At 38.7% G+C, this 21,328-nt stretch overlaps 1 protein-coding gene across 2 annotated transcripts in view; it reads right to left on the bottom strand.

Annotated features, from left to right (window-relative positions):
* Nucleotides 1-804: 804 nt before the first annotated feature.
* Nucleotides 805-21,328, bottom strand: part of PRKN (parkin RBR E3 ubiquitin protein ligase) — a 693,458-nt gene continuing 672,934 nt past the window's right edge. For both annotated transcript variants that reach the window (XM_021544140.3, XM_085576857.1), the window contains 3 exons: nt 16,699-16,785; nt 5,101-5,218; nt 805-2,090 (listed from right to left, as the gene is read on the bottom strand). In XM_021544140.3, coding sequence (XP_021399815.3) covers nt 1,981-2,090; nt 5,101-5,218; nt 16,699-16,785 — 315 coding nt within the window. In that variant the 3' untranslated portion in view covers nt 805-1,980. The remainder of the gene's footprint in view (nt 2,091-5,100; nt 5,219-16,698; nt 16,786-21,328) is intronic.

The raw sequence follows: 21,328 nt of genomic DNA, 5'->3' as shown, positions 1-21,328 counted from the left end.
GACACTTAAAAAAAAAGGAGATTCAGACTTTGATTCTGAATGTTTTTGAATATGAAGTATAGTGACGAACTCCCATGTAACACATGATCAAAGAAAAATTAAGCATTGTTACTTTCCCCTAGCCTGCTGGAAACTGGCCATATACATTGAAAAATAGACCCAAATATAGGAAATCAAATAATGAGATAATCAGAGCTCACAGTAAAATACCCCTGTCAAGACAAAATACTTAAATGAGTATTTTGTGGCATTGTGGCATTCAATTGCATTCCTACACTTCAGTGTAGCAAGTCCTGCATAAATTTCATTTCAGCAGTGTCAAATAGGAAAATTACCTTTAGGAAATGTCCATTGTCTTCTCATTGCCACTTCTTTTTTTTCTCATTTTCTTAATTCTACCAGTTCACTCTCTCATTTTTGGTACCTCATGCCTTCATTCTTTTGTTTCCTTGCACTTTTAATGTCTCTTCCAGTTTAGACAGATTAAGATTTCACTGCTTTTAGCAATTAGACATGTTTTCTAGTGAGCCTGGGATTTTTTTCATCCCTCAAGCTTCATGCTCTGCACTGATATGAGGCCCACCCATATTTCAGGACTCTACAGTCATGCCATACAAAATATTAGTTCAAACTTGATAAAAGAAGACTATGGTTGTGGAACTTATTTTGTGCTAACATTATGTCTTGATCAAAGGGCTAGCCTCTCAGCTGGGAGTTTGAATCCGTGAAGGCAATGCATGACCCACCCAATATTTTTGTACTCATTTACTTTGTATTCAAATAAAAAAAAAAAAAGAAATAAAGTTTAAAATTCTGACCACTTTATTTATTGTGGTTTTTTTTTTTTTTCCCCCAGAACTAAATTGTGTAAATCCTTACATGGTGTGTTGGATGTGGACATTATCCATTTCATTTCAAAGTAAAACATCAATGTAAAGATCACAAACAGTAAAATTGTTCAGACTTGGAAATGCTATTAAACTTTACTTGCTGTGTTGTAAAATGAAGCTGTCCCTCTGCCCCACACCATTAGAGCAATAAATATATTTTCAGAATAATACTCATATTGTAATTCAATTTAGAAGAATCATGGTAGAGAAAAGCCCTGAGAAGTCCCCTCCTGCTTCACTTTGCCACGTCCAAAGCATTCCATAAGTACAAGAAAAATGAAGCCATGTGAGTGTAGCTTGCACAACACATAATTGGATCCAGTCACCACTGTACCAACAGCCATGGACAGGGCTGAAACGGCATCCTTAGCTAATCTTCCCATAGTAACAAAGTCTGTAATGAGTAGGTAGGCTGGCTTTGTGTTGTATATCACAAATACACAAGCACGAGTATGGCATAAAGCTGGGTGTTTCCATGAGAATTTCATTTAAAGCAAAACCCCTGCAGAAAGCCTGTTAGGAAGAAACCCTGAGAAAACACTGAAGAGCCACAGCCTTCCCTCTGCCAAAAATGCTGTTAAGAAATACTGCCTTGAAATCAAAAATTGTGTTGAATGAGTGAAGAAGTGGTCAAAGAAAAAAAGCAGATGATGCAGGGAACATCTTCCCCCCTCCTTGATGCTTGCGCACTCAGACACACACACATATGCAGGTTGTTCCTGCTTGCAAGAGTTATGGATTCATGACTATAAATGTCAAGTAAGGTTTCCTCATGGTAACCCTGCCAACTCTCCATGCTGATATTTTGCAAGTTCAAAAAGTTGCAATTTACCCCTCTTTGTACCATGATGAGCAAGTCTGTCCATTAAAACAATTATTATTTTAACTTAGCATATTTAAAAGCCTTGGCATAACTTCAATGTGATTTTGGTATGATTGCATATGCAATAAAGCCAAAAGCCAACAAACTAGGCCAACTTCTGAACTCTGTGTCCCTAAAACCACTGGGATTTTTGTTTAAGCAAGTGGTTCACAATTTGACCCTGATAAAAACAAGCTTTAGCAGCAACACGGACTGGCCTCAGCCCTGCTACTCAAACCAGTGATCTCCCATGCAGGTTCTGTTCCACTCCAGGCCACAGTTCCAGCACCACTCAAACCTGCACTGAGGGCGAGGACATTTCATGTGCATGCAGCCGCCTGCAAAATAGCAACAGAATGGCTTTAGTACTTGGAAAATACTTAGAGATGTTAATCAACAATTAAGAACATTAAAACCTACTTTCTCAGACTAATTTACCAACTAAGTAAATTATTTAATAAAAGAAAAATATAAACCTGAAGAATATTTCCTTGGGCTTTCTAAATACTGCTACTCCTGTTACTGGGCTTTAATGTGCTTTTCTCACTGGAGGGACTGCAGAGGTAGGAGGAAATTTAAAAAGACTATGTTAGGGATAGGGAAAAGAGATGATAGGCTGTAGCCTTTCAAAGCAGTCCTGGAGGTAGCTCCTCAAGGTTACTCTACACTAGCCCAGCTGTGAGCCAGAAGATAAACAAAATTAAATCCTTTTTTGAATTTGGATTCAAAGATTTGCAAGGTTTGCAAAGTTGGTAAATCAGGAGATAGACTTTGGTGGCTGACTGCTGATTATACAAAAATTACATTAGTAAGTTGATTTGACCTTTTTAGTATCAGAAGCAGCCTTTTGATCATATAAATGTTTTTTGCATGTTGGGTTTCTTCTCCATACCATGAGAGCAGCTTTAATTTTTCTGCTCATAACCTTCATCAAAAGTTTATTTTGTAATATATAAACATTAACATTGTCAAAGGTCATTACAGAAATACATTTCAAATTGAAATTATGTTGCTTGCCACACAAAGATATCTTTTGTACAATTCAAACTGAGAGAAGAGCATGCACTATGAAGAAATGCTGAAATGTCATCTTGGTTTGACTCCAAATGGTGATGGGGGGTACAGGAAGTGTGTGTTCCCTACAGTACGAGCTGCTACCCTTACACCATGTTTTTAAAAATGTCACTCCATAATGTTTCTCAGAAGGCAAAAACAAACAAGGATTGGTTTGTTAAAATAGGCCTGTCTGCTTCACCTGACAAAGAGAGAAAATCACTTGTGATAGCAAGGTCTATTTGTTAGTTTATATCTTTGTGTAAGAAATGCAATGTCCCAGAAAGATTTTTATCTTATTTAAATGTAAACATACAAATGGCCAGCCTCCATGTTATGGTTTATTTAAAGATTAGTTCCAGTCCTCTCTTACAGTTTGTATTAAGCCATCACTGGGCAAAACTCATCTCAGTCCTGGTACAGGACCCAAGCCCATTTGGTGGCCTCTGTAAAACATGTGCGCTCCCTGCTAAGCTACATAAATTATGTTATTCTCTGTCTACATGGCAGCTGAGATCAGCAGTCAGGAGTGGAGCGTGCCTCAGGCAATGGGACCTACAGCTCTGTGAGTACAGCAGCCCTCTAAGAGACATGGATGGGTGTCTAAACTCACTCAGACTGGGACCTTCACTGTGGGAAAGTGTTTATCTCTTTCACTTCAGCTATTGCAGAAAAGTTACTGGCATCCAGAAATATTCTACAATGCCTGTAGTTTATATGGGCATTACAGAAAAGTTATTGTCATTGTCACTTTCGCTTGTAAAAGACACTGTCCCACAGAATATGGGGAAGGAAAGCAGAATTATTCTCCTGTGTGGAGTCAGTGTACTCTTCCCAAACGAGGACTGCTGGCAGACATCAGGATGCAGTTGTCAGTGTCTTGACAGCAGCTTTACTTTGGCAGCTCTGAAATGCTTCTTTAAGTTTACAAATGGCAGCCTAGAAGCTGGCATGTGCAGTACCCATGACCAAAGAAGAAGACAAGCACTGCACTTTTTAAGCTTCATGATTTTATTTGCAAAATGACAGAATCACTGAGGTGGGAAAGTCCCTTAAGAGAACATCAAATCCAAAACTCTTCTCAAAGCAGGGCAACTAAAGTAGGTGCTCAGAGTCTAAGAGAAAGTAAAGGTCTTACCACTACTTCAAGGCTAACCAGGTTTTTGTTTGGCTGTGCACAAACTCTTGAATATAAATGGTCACCATTATAATTTGCCTACTTCTAATCAGATTAAAAATTCTTTTTTTCAGTCTGTTCTAGAAATCTGTAAATAATTTTTGACTTAGGCCTCTGTTCTCTCTCTTCTGCTGCCCACCTTGCTCTCCACACTATGCCAAATCTTGCCTCACCTTCCCACTCTTCAATTCAAGCTTTATCTCCTTCTGCCTCTTGTGCTTGAGGGTGTCTCCCACTTTCAATCTGCCAACTGCCTTTTCTTTCATCAAGCACCAGATTTCAGAATTTTGTCCTATTTCTTCCCCAGTAATATTTCTGCAGTGTCAATGCCCAAAGTATTCTCCCCTTGCAGTTTGTAGTGCCTTATTTGGTATTTTCAGTGTCCCATGTGAATGCCACAAAACAGGGAATCACCCTCTAAGTATTTGATTAATATTTAGACAATCATGTTAACATATTTTTATCAACATAAATACAATTAAGTCTTGGAACAGTATTAACCTATACAGTACAGCCTATTTATCAATCCTGTTCTTAATTTTAAACATCCCAGTACCAGCAGATTACTTTTCTTCCTACATGGTAAGCACTGATTAATGCAACTGTTTGTTGCTTTCTCTAACTTGCTCTGCTACCATGGGCATGTGGCTGGGTTGGGATTAATCTCACCCAAATTCAGCCTTATACTGTGTAGACATCTACAGCAGGACTAATTCTTTACACCCCACTTTTAGGTGTGATTTTCTAGCCTACATATGTTCTGCTTCATCAGAAGACGAGTTTTACCCTACAAATGTCTATTTTTCCCAGTGACAATGGAAAGTCTAGATAACTAGCTGGATATCCAGTCATATGAATGCAACATCCAGTGCCCCGTTTCCCCTGTCTAAAAAATAGCTGGACATTTTGTGAGGCTTAATTAGTGGTTTTAGAACTGAGAGATTTAGTTAGTGTTTTCAAGATAATTTAGATAAGGTGACACAGGGAATTCTTCAAGCTTTTTGTGCTCTCCCCCTTTTGAAATAATATTATGCATATGTACACCTGCGCATTCATATGTTTATACTGTAAAATTAATTTTAAGAGACAGGTAAGTACAAGATATCTAATAAACTTACCATTTTTTTCTACTGGAATATTGCAGTTGGGGCATGGCTTGGTTGTCTTCTTGATTGTTTCTCTAGATGCCTCTTCCCATCGAGCTTGCATGGCTGCATGTTCATCAACCACATACCCCTGCAAAGAGAGAGGAAGAGCATCAAGCCGTGCTGCAAATACACCAAGACAGGCAAAGCAAAAGGGAAGGCAAAGGCAGAGTCAGGTGAATCTGTCTGACAACATCCCATGTTAGACACCACAGGTTTGATTCTGCTTCAGGGATTAAAGCCCTTCTTGCAAGAAAAGCAAAGGCACCAAGGGAGTGCAATACATGGTCATGCAGGATGGTGGGGTGCCTGGAAAGAAATTGTTTTTCATAATAAGGTGTGTTCTGTTGTACTGGAGGTCTGAATTTCATTCCAATGTAACTCTACACAAATGTAACAGGCACAAAGAATGAACAAAAATTTTGAAAAAAAAAGTAAAAAAAGCCACTCGTGAGCAATGAAAGCTCCCCAGACAGAATGACACAGAAGGAAAAAGTCATCATGAAGAGTATAAAAGGGACTCCTGTGTTTGTCCTATTTATGACTGGGACAAAATTACATAATCTACACAAGTGGCCTATTTGGCTATTTCCTACCTAAAATGATAGTACAAAGACAAAAGAGATGGCAGTGCCTTGGGTCATTTCCATCACACAAGGTTGGCAACCATGTGAATAGCACCTATAAACAATGCATGTTGGTTCCAACTTGAAGCTCTGCTCTCTCCATTCATAATATGGTTTTATTCAAGCATATGGGAAAAGGATGAACTTAAACAAAACTATTTAATTTATAACAATTCCTGTAACTTCTTAATGTATACCTTCTAAATACTTATAGGCTTTCATGTGGATAGACCTTTATATTTATTTTTATGGATAATTTTTTAATATATTTATTCCTAGTAAGACAGAAAAAGGAAATTGGCCCAACTTCAAACAATGCTACAAAGCCATAACTCTGCTTGAATTCTGGTCATCTAGTATTGAGAAAACATATAAGTTCTGTCAACAAGTAGTGCCTCAAATTTCATTCCTGGCTGAAATGACCTGAGTTAAAATGGAATAACAAAGACCACCATCTGCAGAAATTTATTTCCAGCTCATCTAGTGGCTGTTGTAATATGCATTTAGGAAAACCAAACCAAAACACAAAACAACATCAACAAAACCCCCCCCACTGTCTTCTTTTAATCAGGAAACATCAATAATATGTTTGCCATTATTTATTTTACAACCTACATCAGTGTCCTCAGTCTGTGAATGTCTTGTGTTGCTCCACACTTAACAGTCTCCAGTTTGCTTTTCTTTTTGATGTAGAGGTGACAAAAGTGAACAAAATCTTCTTATCTGTATCCTAGAAATGACTTTTACTTTTGTCTCTGTTTGTGAAGAGGGAACTCGGCCCTGCACCCTGCTGGATTATTCAGCAATTTGGCAGAAAGATGACCTCTATACAACAGCACAATAGTAAATTCTGGGAAATAGAAAAAGCTGCTCAAGCTAATAGCAAAGAACATAATCTTGTATTGATTTTTCAACACCTACATCCTTAAGGAAAGATGACTTTTGCAAGCAATCTGAGCTAGCTCAGGGAAGCAGAGTGGGAGAGAGGAGAACACTTGACCTGGGCCTCAGTTTTCCCCATGACAGAAATAAGATGGTATCTCATTTTAATGGGACTGCATTGCTTAACATGCACACAGTTGAAAATCACTACAGCAGTGACAAAACAATGCTATTCTTTTCAGAAGCACTAAATGAGAAGATCAGAAGTATTTTAAATTTTTGCAGTCAGTCCAGAAGAGCTTCACAGTTGGCTCTATTTTCTCAAATAGTCCAAATCCAATGTTTTAATACTTGCAAACATGCTTTTTTTCTCCATCTTCATGTCTTTGTTGTGACCTAACAACACCTAACAGCAAAGGACACTGAGGCAAAATTTCACACATCAAATTGCTAACTTTATTTATATAAACATTTTTGATCTTAGTTCTGCAAAATTGGGAGACCTTAGAAATAACTAAAAGAAACAACTTCTAGCCATACACATGGAGTTCACTAAGAACAAACTGCTGAAAACAGCAGTGAATTATTATTTTAGTATTTTCCATTGCAAAAATTCTAGCATGAACTAGCTGCAGCAGCATATTTCAGCCCATTGGAGCTGAAACACCCCTCCTATGCCCACTCTTGCTGAATGCTAAGTTAAAAACTTCCTGCTGCATGAACCAAATGCAGAGAAATGGCACATTGACGGAGTCCCTCTGATTCAGTGAAGAAATCATACCATGCAGATCTACAAGCCTTCAGTGTTCATGTGCTTTATTTAGTGCTTCTCACCCAGTGATGGCAAGCACACATATATTTAATCTGCATTTTTTCTTCAAACAAAGAAAAGGTGTATGGCAATTCCTCATTATCAGTGTCTATTTAAATCATGTTCTTACATCCTAAACTAGAAAACCTAATCTCCTTGAAAATGGCCAAGGTCTGTCAAGCAGAAGGGTCTCTAACTTTGCTTGTTCTGCCTGGTCTTGGATAGGACATTCAGAGATGCTCCAGGTGTGCATCACACGTCAGTTTGCTGAGGACAGGAGACTTGGATCACTTCTGATGCTCACTCAACATTATATGCTCTAGTTCCCCAGTTAGTATGAAACATTTGTCCCAGCACTGTGGAAAAGTGACTAGATGCCATCCACGCCACTTTATGAATATTTTTTTAATCCTCAAATGTGCTGCATCTTATTACCAGGAATAAATACCCATAAATAACAGCAAGGTATAGAAAGGGTTGTTGTAAGCACTATTCAATATCCCCCCCTGCAGTACTCCCTTAGGGAGACAAGAGCAAAAGGTTGTCTTATTATCTCTGGGTCATACTGAAGGACATAGATTTACTTCTGTTTCTATGCTGAGTCTTTTGGAAAAACTAACAGGGATAAAGAGACCACAGAGACTGTCGAGGACCATACAACAATAATACAAAAAACATGTATATGGAATGCTTTCTTTGCAGTTAATCAATATCATGCAGTACTGGAAAGAGATCTACAGGGACAGAAAGTATCTTGAAATAGAAATAAAGTGTCCTTAGAGCAGCATCTCATTCAGATGATAGAGTACACATCGACCTGTCAGTAGAACTACATTGAAGCTAATGAAGAATGTGTTCACAGACAGCAACTAAGCAATACCATCTAGATTGAAAACATTAATGCCAAACCTCTTGTTCAAAATACTGGAAGTCTTAGATACATAATGTTAAATTTTGACATCCACTGAATTATAATCTGCCTTATATTAGCACACTTCTTTAATGATCATGCTTATTTTGCCTAGTATAGACAACATCTCAAAACTGAAGACCCTTAATTCACAATAAAATATGCAACTTTTAACCTTCTTTGTGCTTTGCTTCAAGTGTATGTTATTTCTGTATTCCTGCTTGTTTGCCCTTGGTGCTTCATCTCTCCCAGTAAGAAAACAAGCTGGTAATACATAACTTAAAAAAAATATATCTTAGTGAAGCTTTCTTTAAATACAAAATACATTTGATTTTGAACAGAAATGCTTGGTTTTAAGAGAATCTTACTTGCAAAAATAAGCTTTTTTTATTTAGGGGAATAGAAATACGTAAAATTATTTCACTTTATGTGAAATACAGAATTTTAAAAAGGTTTAGATGTCTCAAAACAGGAAGTATTACTCATTTTCTAACAAGAATGTGAGAAAAGCTATGTATACTTGAAAGCATTTGAAAGGAAGACAAAGAAAAATTCATTTTGCATGAACAATGTTCATCCCACCATAATATTTAGGTTAACACAGCCCACTAGAGCTAGAGCTCTAAGCAAAAGCAGTCTCAGCTGTTGAAGCCTGATCTACAATGTGTGGTGACAGTCCAACTTAAATTTGTCTTCTTGGCTTCACCAGGACTGTTTTATGAACATGATCACATGAATTAACATACTGTCATATTTATTGGTGTCTTTTACTGCAGGGGGTAAAAATAGCAGGTGTCTAGTGCACTAGATAGGCTAGAGGGTTTTGGAAGAAAATGGATTATTTGAGCCATTTAAGACTCAAAATCTCACAAAGAGAGATGTGCATAGCTGTGGGACTATTGCTCTATTTTAGAGACAGATTAAGGCTAATTCAAAATGCTAAAATGTGGCTATAGATAAGGAATAGAAAATATATTAATTCAATGAGAATAAGTTTCACAGGAAAAATAGAGATGCAAGTACTACAATGATCCAGTTAAATCCACATGAAGCAGCTTTGTGTGAGCCAATTTGTCTAGTGTGCCTGGGGAATTCTGACACAAAATGAAAGAGCTGCTTTGTGATGACAGCAACTACTTAAAATCAAATTGATATACACAGGGTATTATATTGGATACAAGATGGAAGAGTGCTCTGGTTTGGTGACACTGCACAGCAAGATTCTCACTCTGTGTGTTGCAGCCATTCATATAATGAATTAAATTCAGGTAGATGGTGAATATTGAATTTGCACTGCTCTAAAGCAGAAAATCTAATCTAATACAGGTCATTCTTATATAACTGTTTTCCATGAGTAGACTAAAGAACGTTCCTTCTCTCATAAGTGGCAACACTGCTGAAAATGACTGTCAGCTGAGCCTCATAAACAAAAGTAGTCTGTCACATTTTTTTTACTTTATTGCTCCCCAAAACAGGAAAACTAAAATTTTCTCTATATAGTTATCATCTATTTCTCATTAGACAGGAAATTAAGACCTATTCTTAAATTTTCTCTGGTGCATCTTTATTTATAACACATAGATTAATTTTATGGGACATTTTCTGGTTACATTATTTTTCTTGCTCCTTTAATTAGGCTGAAATGTCCTGAGCTTGACATTGTGAGTATACCAAACACTAAAACCCTGAGCCTCAGTTTCTTTTTCAGTAGTTTAAGATATTTTAGAACTCAAGCTAGGTGTGCCATTCCTTGTACAGTCATGTTTTATTTAACTTTTAAAATTTATCTGATGGGAAAAAAAAAAAATCAATGGCCTAATAATAGATGTTCCACATTTCATACTGTGACTCAGGTCTCATTGCAAGATACTATGTATGATGAATCTTTCCAGTAGCTTTTCCTTTCACTAAAATGCAGGGAAATAATGAATGTTTTCTGTGGTTAGCACTTACTATTTATCATTTAGATCATCATTAGCTGCTTAGAGACCAGGCTTCACAACCCTACATGCTTGCTGGAAATTTGTAGCATGGGAGCTCAGCATCTGTCATTCCACGATGGAGAAGGAAGCCCGGCAGGCAATACCTGTGCATTTCATACCCCCTACTGTCAACTCTGAGACCTGCACACAGGAGGAAAAGATGGGCTGCAGGCTCACCTGTGGCCCAAGTGAGCTAGAACCTTTTCCAGGAGCTACATTCCAACATCCTTCAGCAGGATGCCAGGTGCTGTGACAGGCTTTCCTGGATGTGTGTGTGAGTGCATGGATGTGCCTTTAGGTTGAACCTGTGCAGCAGAAAACAGGTCTGGGAGGTGATCCAGTGAGTCTGCTTTGAGCCAGTTGTTTGCCTGAGACATCATGCCCGGGTCAGGTTTGAGCCCAGAAGATCTGAAAACTGTGAGGGCTGAATTCCAAACAAGGAACAGCTGAGGTTTGATTTGAAGGTGTTAGGTCTGGGAAGGGTTTTGGGATTTAGGTGACAAAGGCCTCCAGCTTAGGGCTACAGCCAGGACAGGCAACATCCCACAGGTTAAGAGCAGAGTTGAAGGCAAATTTTACAGCATTAGCTATAAATTTACACTGGAAAAGACTGTAGATGAAGGTTTAGAAGTTGTATCTTGATGCCTCAGTAAAAATGGTGTTGCTGTTTATTGTAAGGGACCACAGCCTTTGTGCCAAGCCAGCATCATGAGCCTCAGGACCAATCAGGCTTTATCTGAACTTGTTTTGACACGCCTAGAGATTTGGTTTAGCCTGTGACAGCAGTTATTGAATGACCTGGTGACTATTCCCCTGTTCTACTTTTGCTTTTGTACAATTTTTGTATTATTGCATGGTTCAACAGTTCCATGTATTTTTGTAACTAACAGACAGGAATGACTATTGTAGGTCCTATCAATCAGAACAAACTGTCTTTGACCCTACAATAAATTCTGCACAAAGGAGTAACTACATGGGATGATAGGAGAAGCCTTGAAAGCAGAGGCACAGGATGATATGGGAGGTCCCACCATTATAAACCACATTCAAGTGGTCAGTTACCCAAATACAGTCTTGAAGGAAGGGTAAAACAGTTTTGAGGACAACAAAGAGAACAAAGTATAACTGACTTGGGTAGAACACATCAACATTGACTTATGTATCAGAGGAGTCTGTTAACAAACAAATAAGACTGACTCCAAGTGGATTATAGAATAAGAAGGAAAAAAAATCCTTCAATATCAACATCATGATCCTTCTGGTAAAGGATTCACCATACCAGCCCATTCCCAATTGCAGCTATTGAGCCTAGAACCCAGAGAAGCAGTGGAAGGTTAAAAATAACACCAGGGAAATGGGTGTTACTAGAAAGTTTGCATATCCTTTATTTTAACTCTAGTTTGAACTGTAAGTCCTAATGTTATTGTAAATGGGCTAAAAATGCATCATTGATAAGTTAAGACTTTTCTAAAACCAGCAATATATTTTTTACTTTGCATATTCAGTGAACATGATCTGAAATGAACACCTTTAGCAGATAATGAGATTTCCAATGTAACAAAGTGGCAGAAATTTACACCACTTAGTCTGTAACCAGTGTGCAAGAAATAGGTAAGAATTTTTAGCTGCATCAGCAGCTAAAGATGAATATTTAGAGATGGATTTTACTGGATTGCATGGATTGTAGGGCCAGACTTGCCAGAACAGACTCCTTCTCTGACTAGCTGGAATTAAGGCTTGGTCTAAGACTAGGTATATTCAGACAGGATTTTTAAGGAGTTTGGTAGGACAAGATAATCAGCTGCTTCTTGGAGAAAGTTTGTCCACAGAACCAACTCTAAAACATACTTTTTAAAAACACATTTCATCCAGGTTGTGTTACCTTTTTTCCCCCCAAACACTTACGAGTCAGTGCCCCATATTCTACTCATTTATTTATATAGGCTCCACTTATACATCAGTGTCACTGCTATTACAGTTTACCTTGCCAGTGTCTCATCAACATGCCCAGCACCAAAACCATCCTGGGAGCTACTCTGAAAAAGTTCAAATCTAATATGTGGCCACATTTTCTTGTCCAGTTAGCGAACAAGAACGTGTATTGCTTATTGTTGTAAAAGGAAAACCATACAGAAAAGTTTTTTTGAAAGCTAGGCTAATTTTAAGGTGGAGACTTACAGAGGAAGCAGGTTTATGTCTAGATTCCCCACCAGCACAGGCTGTCTATGTGTGAGGTTAAGAGGTCAGGAAGCTTGGTTTTGTGGTGTACATTGCAGGGACTATGTGGTTATTTCTAAACCTAAATCTGCGTGGAGTCACCTTTACTGTGTCATTGATTCCATCATGCACACTGTGCCTTTTAATTCATCAAATATGATTTCTTCTGTCATCCCAAAGTTCAAATAGCTCCAGGAGGCTGCAATGGTTTTAAAACAAAGCTTCTCAACTAATATTGCCATAGATAAATTTTATTTTCCCTGAAATAATGTAATTTACACACTAAGATGGGAAATAATCAGTCCTGCACCAGTAAGTAAATGTTTAAGATAAGCTTCCAATGGCCTAGCTGGGCTAAAAGTAGACATTTAAGCAGAAAGAGAACATTTTATCCTTCCCAATGGGCCATGCAATATCTGTGCACAGATCTGAAAGGTCATGATATGTCAGTAGTTAAAGCTATGCTGCTGTCTGCACGCTTGCTGTCGAGTCTGCCTTTTCTACCCCAAGCAGCAAGTAAGGCCTTTTAGCTTCCCTAAAGCTTCCAAATCCTCTATTTGGAATAGGTGTTCAGAGATCCACAAGTGGCTCCTGCTTTATCCCTCCTATGTCCTGCAGTTGTTGCTGCCCTCTTCCTTCCTCCTGCCAACTTACCCCTTGCGCCTTCCATCCTTCTCTGCCCTCCTTCACAGTCCACCAGCTTCACTCCCCTCTCTTTACCTCAGGCTTCCACCTCCCTCCTTTTGACATCTGCCAAGCACAGGCCCATTTAATCACCACCATTTATGTTTCATGGACCTTCGTAGCTGTGCCATGTCATTTCACATGTCTCTTTCTTTTCCTCTTTCTGGAGCTTCTGCTCCATCTGACAGTCTCTCCAGTCAGCTCGGCTTTCGTGGACACTCAGATTTCTCTGTATCAGGCTCTGTCTCTGCTTCTGAGGGATCTCTTTCTCCAAGTCTTCCCAAACTGGTGTCAGGCTCTGAGAGTACCATCAGACCTTGCTGCTCCAGTCCTCTGCTAATCCCTGTGTTCTGCTCATGGCTCGGGAACCCATGTCGCTTCCTGGTGACTCTGCAGCAGGGCCTGTCTCCAGCTGCCCACATCCCTGTCCAGCCCAGTCACAGGGCACCTGTGGACCCACCTTCCAGTATTTTGGCTCATCCCTGTCCTCAGGCCCTGCCCTGACACATGGAAAGTCCCCAGGAAGTAGACGGCCCATGCAGTGCCTTGACACACCTTAGGAGAGCTGCATGGAGTGCCAGCACAGCTCTTCCTGTGCCATCCAACAACTCTCCTTCTTGGATTTTCTTTCACCTCTGTCACACTCCTCATGCTCCACCATGTTCACCTCTGTTGCGCTGACAGGCCGGAACCTGTCCACAGTGTTTCATATTGCTGAACGCCAGGGGCCTGCAGGCATTTGCAGAAATGTGAAGGCAAGAGAAGGTCCTTTCGCTACTGCAGCTACTACAGGCCAAAGCAAGCCCTACATTTTTCTTATTGGAACTATTTCTCTGAAACTGATTGTGCATCCTGAACCTCTTCTGGAGAGGAACAGTTTAGTTTGTTTGATTTGTTGCATTTGTTTGATCCTTAAATTTGACTGGCAGAAATTGTGTCAGTAAGATGTCTTGATAAAATAAATGATATGGAAAGGATCCAGACAGGAATCAAATTGCATGAGCTGGAGACAACTCTGGCAGTTATTATTCCTACCTTGAAGCAGACCATAAGGCAAAAATAAAACAAGCCTTCTCACTGCCTCACCAAGCACTACAACCACAGCAAGTTAGGTCTGACGCACTGTCCTATGCTCCTGGCAGGTGGATAAATGTTTACACTGATTTCAGGGAGAGAGATGGAAACTGTCCCTGCTCTCCCTACACGCCCCCGGAATGGTCTGTGTGCCCGTACGGGAGCCCTGTGTGTGTGCAGGCGGCTCTGCAGGGATGCTGCCCGGGTGAAACCAGAGCCTCAGCAGCTTCTGAAACGCTGGGTTTGCTCGTCCGGCTAAGGAAAACGAGGGAAAACATTCCTTCAGTGGCACAGCACCGCCTCGTGGAGACGTTTAATTAGTGCCGCTCTCAGTTTCTTAGAGGAAGAGGAGGCAGACCTAAATCAATTAACTTCGGTTTAGACTGGAGTCTCACTGACTCGTGCGTAGTCTGTGGTCTTGTCTGTGCAGGGGACCCGATTTGTAGAGGTGCAGGAGTTATACTGCTACTATCATTGAGCTATTCTGGAACAATTCCTTCAGAGTACAGGAAAATTTTCAGGAACAGCGAGAACATTCACGTGACACTAGAACTGCAACATTGCTAAGTTAATAGGTCTAACTGGGTGCAATTCATGCACTGTGAGATTGAGTCAGATGGATGAAGTGCTCCCATTGTTACAAGGAAAAGCAACGGCAATATTCAAATATTTAAAATAAATTACTTCTTCCTATGGTACTCTGATTCTTCCTGGCATACCTTTATCTTGGCCTTGGAAAATAAAAATTACATGAACTCTAGTTTTCACGTTGTTGAATTCACTTCTAGCGTGCCATGATGACTTTTAGTACTCTAGGCAAAACTCTAAGCATAAGTAACTTAATGAATATAGAGTTCTCTGTTCATGTTGAGATATACTCAAGTTATAGCTCAGTTTGATTCAGGTAAGGCACTGAGCCTTGGTCTCCTGCTTTACTAGGCTGTTAGATGCTTTAAGCATCTCTCACTCTCTGTTGAAGTTGCTTTTTTTATATATATAATTGTGAATGGGAACCATAAAACTGCTCTAAGGCTATTGCAAATTAACCATTCTTCATAGAGGGCAGCTAAGATGCTAATCTCGTTATTATATATACATATGGATTAAAAAATGGGTTGCACAAATTCATGGAAAAAAAAGTTGCTGATAGCTACTAAACATAAAATACCACATGTGCATCACAAATCACTTGAGGCTGGGAAAGTAGATAGATTTTGTGTCTGATACAATACACAAGTTCCAGGTCAACAGAGATAGGAGATACCCTGACTGACTAGGAGGATACAGGCTGTTTCATTCTGTCACAAGTAGTACTAATTCTTTTTATAAATTAGAAGAGCTTCACTAAGAAAGGTTAAAGAGAAGAACCTCTACACAGGTCATGACCTGGTGCAAAGTCTGCAAAGTATAGCATATGAACCATCTCTGGTAGCACATGGCAAACACTTCCAGTAGAATTTCAGCTCCCTGCCAGTCTGTGTTCAGTGAGTCCCCAAAAGCCAGTCTCAGACAGAGCCTGCCTGCAGGCAGTCACAGGAGCTTGGCTCACCTCCCTGAGAGCTGGTTGGATGCAAGCCCTTATCAACACCTGCCCACAAACCTTTATCTGCCATATTGGACTATGTAGAGGCTCAGGGTTTGAGTTTTGAGCTTCTTAGCAGCAAACCTGCCAGATATCTGAATACCAGTTTTCTGCTTCCTAGAAGTGCAGCCTGGGCATCAAGCTGTGAGATATTTAGGGGGATGTCTTCTGCTCTTTCTCTCTCTCTCTGTCTCTTTTTTCTTTTAAGTTGGAAAGACTGTGGTTTACACAATTTATTTATTTCAAGGAAAACTTGAATCTCAAACAAAGAGCAATGCCAGGAGAGAAAAACTATTTCCTTTCCTGGTCTATAACTACAATAGCTACAAAATTATAGAACAACCTAGAATAATTATAATCTAACAGCTTGCAGCCTAGACAATCTATTTTTTATTTCTGTAAGCGAAAACAAAAATTACCAATAGTATTTTCTGCATAGGCTTTATAAAAGCCCTATTATTCGGCCCAAACTCACATGATTTCCTGACCAGTGCACTGAAAATAAGCTGAAAGGCAAAAATACTATACAAAGCCTTTCAAAAGTATTCACATTGAATAAAGACAACCCTAGAAGCCCACTGGGAAGGCTTTTTCTTTATCAAGAGATGGCAGAGTGCTGTGTGTTCCTGCTCTATCAATCACAGAGACTGAAATCTGCCGCAAAGCCAATTTGGCAATTCTGATGGCTGGAGTAATTCAGCATGAACATAATTGCTTTTACTTAGGATTATAATTAGGACCCATTTGACAAATGTCACTCTGGCTGGGCCAGGGATAGTGATCAGGAGTTGTGAGATCCATACCTTCTGGGCCATGGCTCCTGGTGGGCTGAGGAGAGAGTTGCACTCCCCTTCATGGAATTCTTCTTTACATTCACGGCAGAACACAGACTGAAAAACAAACCAAAGCATGCCAGTCATAAAAACACATTAGGGACATAGACAGCAGGTTACAATAATGAAGAATCATACAATAGATGATCCCTTGCCCTTCTCTTCCCATTAAATTTCCATAATCCTCCTAATTGTGCATCTTATTATACACTCTGATCATTAACACAACAATTTTGCTGTTATTATTATACATTTTGTCAATGAAGTAACATAAATGCCATTATTAAAAAATGAGATTTTGCAACATGGTTCATATAGGGACACAAAGTCATACTAGTTAGTTATGGGTATGCTTTTCCTCCTGTGAAATCTATTTATAGAAGAAGGGTGATAGCTGAAAAAAGCTGTTCTGCTGTATGTGTTTGCTAATGGAAATAGTCTATTCATAGTTCTGAATCAAATGCCTTCTCTATAGAAAACTATTGCTGACTTTGCTAGGGGACAACCACTTTATAAAAGGCCATATGAAATACCATTTTCTAGGAAATTACATCCTTGCCATAGGCCTTTATAGGATGGTTTACAAAAATCCATAGAAAAAACACAATGATAGGATACTTAACACATGGTTTAGGAATCTACCTCTAGACCTTTACTGCATGTTTAGCAGTTGTTCTGGTTTTATCCTCCTTAAATAACATTGTTCTTTACATAAGGCTTCATTGAAAGTAATGTCTTTTGCAGGTAAGTGAAACAATTCTCCCTAAATCAGTCTGTCTGCCTCTGCCACCTAAAGTAGTTCATATGTATCAGGTTTGATGCCTTTTTTAAACTCTCAAATGAAGATATCTGACTTGACATGTGTCAAATCTTTGACCCATCAATGCTACATTAAATTCTGTGTCCTTGCAGGTAAGGGGGAAAGTCAATAATGTAGAATGGGTCTCTCTTACGCTGTTTTAAAGCTATGCTGTCTTGATGCAACTCCAGACTTTAAAAGTTCTCTCAGAGGTAAGCCATTCTGACTGGCATTATAAGCAAGACTTATAAAACAGCCTTGATTTTTAGATACAGATCTGCATTCACAGATAATGAATAAAGGCTATCAGGAGGACATGACACTAGAATGTTTGTCTGCCAGTAATCCCAGCTTTTGTATTTTCATTTTGAAATCTTTCAAACTGTATTTTCACTTTTCAAAGAAGCATTGAAAATCATATTTTATTGTCATGCTAAAGAAACCACCCTTTATGAAAAGAAGAATAGTGCAAGTGCAAAAGGATTGATCCTGTTATTTAGAAAGGCAGGGAAATTTGGAGCAGTGCAGTGGAGTGAGTGTTCTAACTTCCAGAGATATCAAACCTAATCGCTTGCTTTTGGGTCACTTCTCCCTCTATTTTGTCAATGATCTAAAATGCTTTGTTTTACTTCAACCAACACTGATTTGTTAATTAACTTATGGTTGTTAGCAGTTTCACAATGGAAGCACTTTTTTGTGGGTATATTGCAAAGAGGCTGCATTGTTGTAATAGAACATCATGTAAATACAACGATTTGTAGTGCATTAGTGGTCAAAATTTTGGGCCTGTTAAGCTCTGCTCAAACACGTAGAGAATTTTCATCTGGATACCTAGGGTTTTAAAGGTCTATCTCTTAACACTTAAGGTTATGCCTGGGTTTAATTGAATTTCCAACTGTGTATCCTATTCTCTTTTTCCTTTGTGACTTTATTTCCTTAAGAGCACATCTGACTGACAACATGTGTCTGATAGTGTTTTGTATACACTTGCTTTATCACTGCCTTATTACACAATGCCTCAGCTTGCTTTCCTTACTCCAATCTCTCATTTTCCATGCAAGCACAATTTTAAACCTTTCATAAACATTGTAGAGGAAGAAATAATGAAGAAAGAGAAGAAAAATAATCAGGGCATATATTTTTTGCAGAGACATTCTGGCTGGCTAGTTTATATGGCATTGGTGTTTATTACAATAATAAAATTCATAAGCTCCTGTAGTACTATTTAAGATGTGAAATGCATTTTCTCATTATAGAGGCCATATTTTATACTTGCCTTTGAAATAAATGATCTTCAGTACCAATGTTACCAATGTTTTCCCCATAGGCCTATTTGAAACATTCATGAGTGTATAACTGGGCCTTTCACTAACAATTGTATATCCTGCAAGTAAGTCTGTGAGTGGGCCTGCCACATCCTTGTAATGAAACAAAGCCTGATTTTTTTTTGTAAGACAGGATACTCTTTTCACATCCTATTAGATAATGGATGAGATGTAGAATTAGTTCTGTGGCAAAGAAACACCCCGAAGGCTGATCAGTTTGTCAGAATAAATAGGCATCTCCCAACAGAAATGCATTAAGCACTCCCTTTTTATGGCAAAGCATGCATCATAAAGAAAAGGCATGTCACTTACAACAAAGAGCAGTTTGTGATAGTTTTTCTCATTTTGTACTTTCAGACATGAAAAATACAATAAATTTTCTGTAACAAAATACAATTGCAGTAAGCAACTGCAAAAATGCTGTCAGTTAACTTGTATTTTATGGCTCCATTAATATTAATACAGTTACTTTGCCCTTGGAAAGGAAAGGATTTGATGTTCAGTCAGGATTTAATACTTTTTCATAAATTTAATATTAGTAAGTGTTCAAAATTACTATAAGTACTGTAATTACTAATAATAGTTAGACTTTCTTTTCCTTCTTGTGCCAAAAAAAAAAAAGACTGGCAGATTGCTGTGATAATATAAACAGCAAATAAACTTTCTATGTCTTTATGCATTTAGCACTTGCTGCTGTTACCCTTGAAAGATTCTTTGGTTGAAAAACAACCAACACAAAGAATAAATCCCAAAGGTTCAAACCTACCCCTGCATTAAAAAGAGGATTAGCAGGGAAATCCCCAAAGCACTTAAGGGATTTAGGCACTGGAAATTAATATAACCTGTGTGTGGGCTATTACAGGCTTTTGAATATCTGTAGAAGTGTATGAGATAGAACCAAGCAGAAATCCTAAATCCAGTGACCTCAGAATAGGGGGTATTAAAAACCTCAACAGGGATTCAGAGCCTGTTTTAAAAATCCTCCTATCATTATGATTATTCAAACAAAAGGTAAGATCAGAACTAAACTCTAGTCACGTCTATGGAATTCAAACCCCATAGATGATGTCTGCAGTGATGCTGAATAAAAACTGGGGTGATAAAGTGAAGCTTCAGTCTCAGTTACTCCTGACTGGCCCATTGATAGTGTTTTAACTTTGGAAGTGTGAGCAGAATGTAGCTCTCTTTTTTTTTTTTTTTTTTTTTTTTTTTTTTTTTTTTTTTTTTTTGGATGAAAGGAAAAAGAGTTTGTCACTTGCATGCTATGCTGCTTGGTTTTTTAGAAGTAAGATTTTACCATTACTTTTTCACAACATTTCAAATATTTGCTTTCCCTTGGATTAAGCACCACAGCTCTCATTCTCTCCCTTGCCTACTGCAAATGCCTTTTCTTTGGTCTCTGATAATATCTCCTTACAGTGCTTATAAATAATACTGTTAAAATAATCTTTCTTCCAACTTCAATAAAATACTCCAATTCCCTGCACAAAGCTTCAAGTTTGAGCTCCCTTCTTTTATTTTAAAACTACTCCTCAACTCAGATATTCCTTTTCTTTTTCATCCGTATGTCCTTCCATGTGCCTGCACAGAAGAATGCAGGGAAGTTTGCAATGAGGCAGTCATGGACAAGGTTTAATCTGCAGCATTGTAGGTGCACTGCTAGGGACTTCTTGCTAAACTCAAGCACATACCCAGATTTCTTACCAGCCTTTTGCAATCCATGTTGAAATCTGAGCTAACATTTTTTCCCTCCTTTAGTTATCACTCTTGGATTTGTACTGAAGACAGACCACGTTTTGGTCAAGGTGTGCCTTCCAAAGCCAATGTTCATATCGAGATTAAAGACATCAGGTGAGGAAAGATGCACTCATACCTCTAGTACAGTGTTTTATTGGGCCTTCAAAATCACTTTTAAAATTTGTATCTAATGTCTACTTTGACTTTTTCTAGTTTCAGCTTCCAGACATTGCTTCCTGGTTTGCATTTCTCTGCTAAAATAAAACGTCTTTCAGTATCCCATACTTTCTTCCTGTGAAGGTGCTTAGGTATTGTAATTAAGATACCTCTGAAGCTGGTTTAACCTACTCAGAGAATCTCCTAAGCTTCTCACTGGCTAAATCATTCATCCTCCCTCTCTCCTCCAGTCCCAAATCATATTAACTGCACTTTTCTGAGGATTGTCTTGTTTTTGTCACTAGTTATATTTGACTAATCTGTATCATTGCTCTGCTGCATCAGCAAAGTTTTTTTACATACTTCTCAATCACTGTTGAGTATTGAATCATGACAGGTTTGATGACAGTCCCTGTCAAATACTGCTACCAAAACCCTGATTTGCATAGATTCTTCATAGCAAACACTGCTTTCTGTGCTCTGTCAGTTCTTAAAGCCCCATGATCAAAGCACGATGAGGCATTTATACTGCATCACCTGACAGTGATGAAACAATGCTCCTGCTCAGACTCCAACCACATCA

This window comes from Lonchura striata, chromosome 3, assembly GCF_050655825.1.
Source record: "Lonchura striata isolate lonStrDom1 chromosome 3, ASM5065582v1, whole genome shotgun sequence".
NCBI classification, from domain to species: Eukaryota; Metazoa; Chordata; class Aves; order Passeriformes; family Estrildidae; genus Lonchura; species Lonchura striata.
This window is presented reverse-complemented; position numbering and strand designations above follow the sequence as displayed.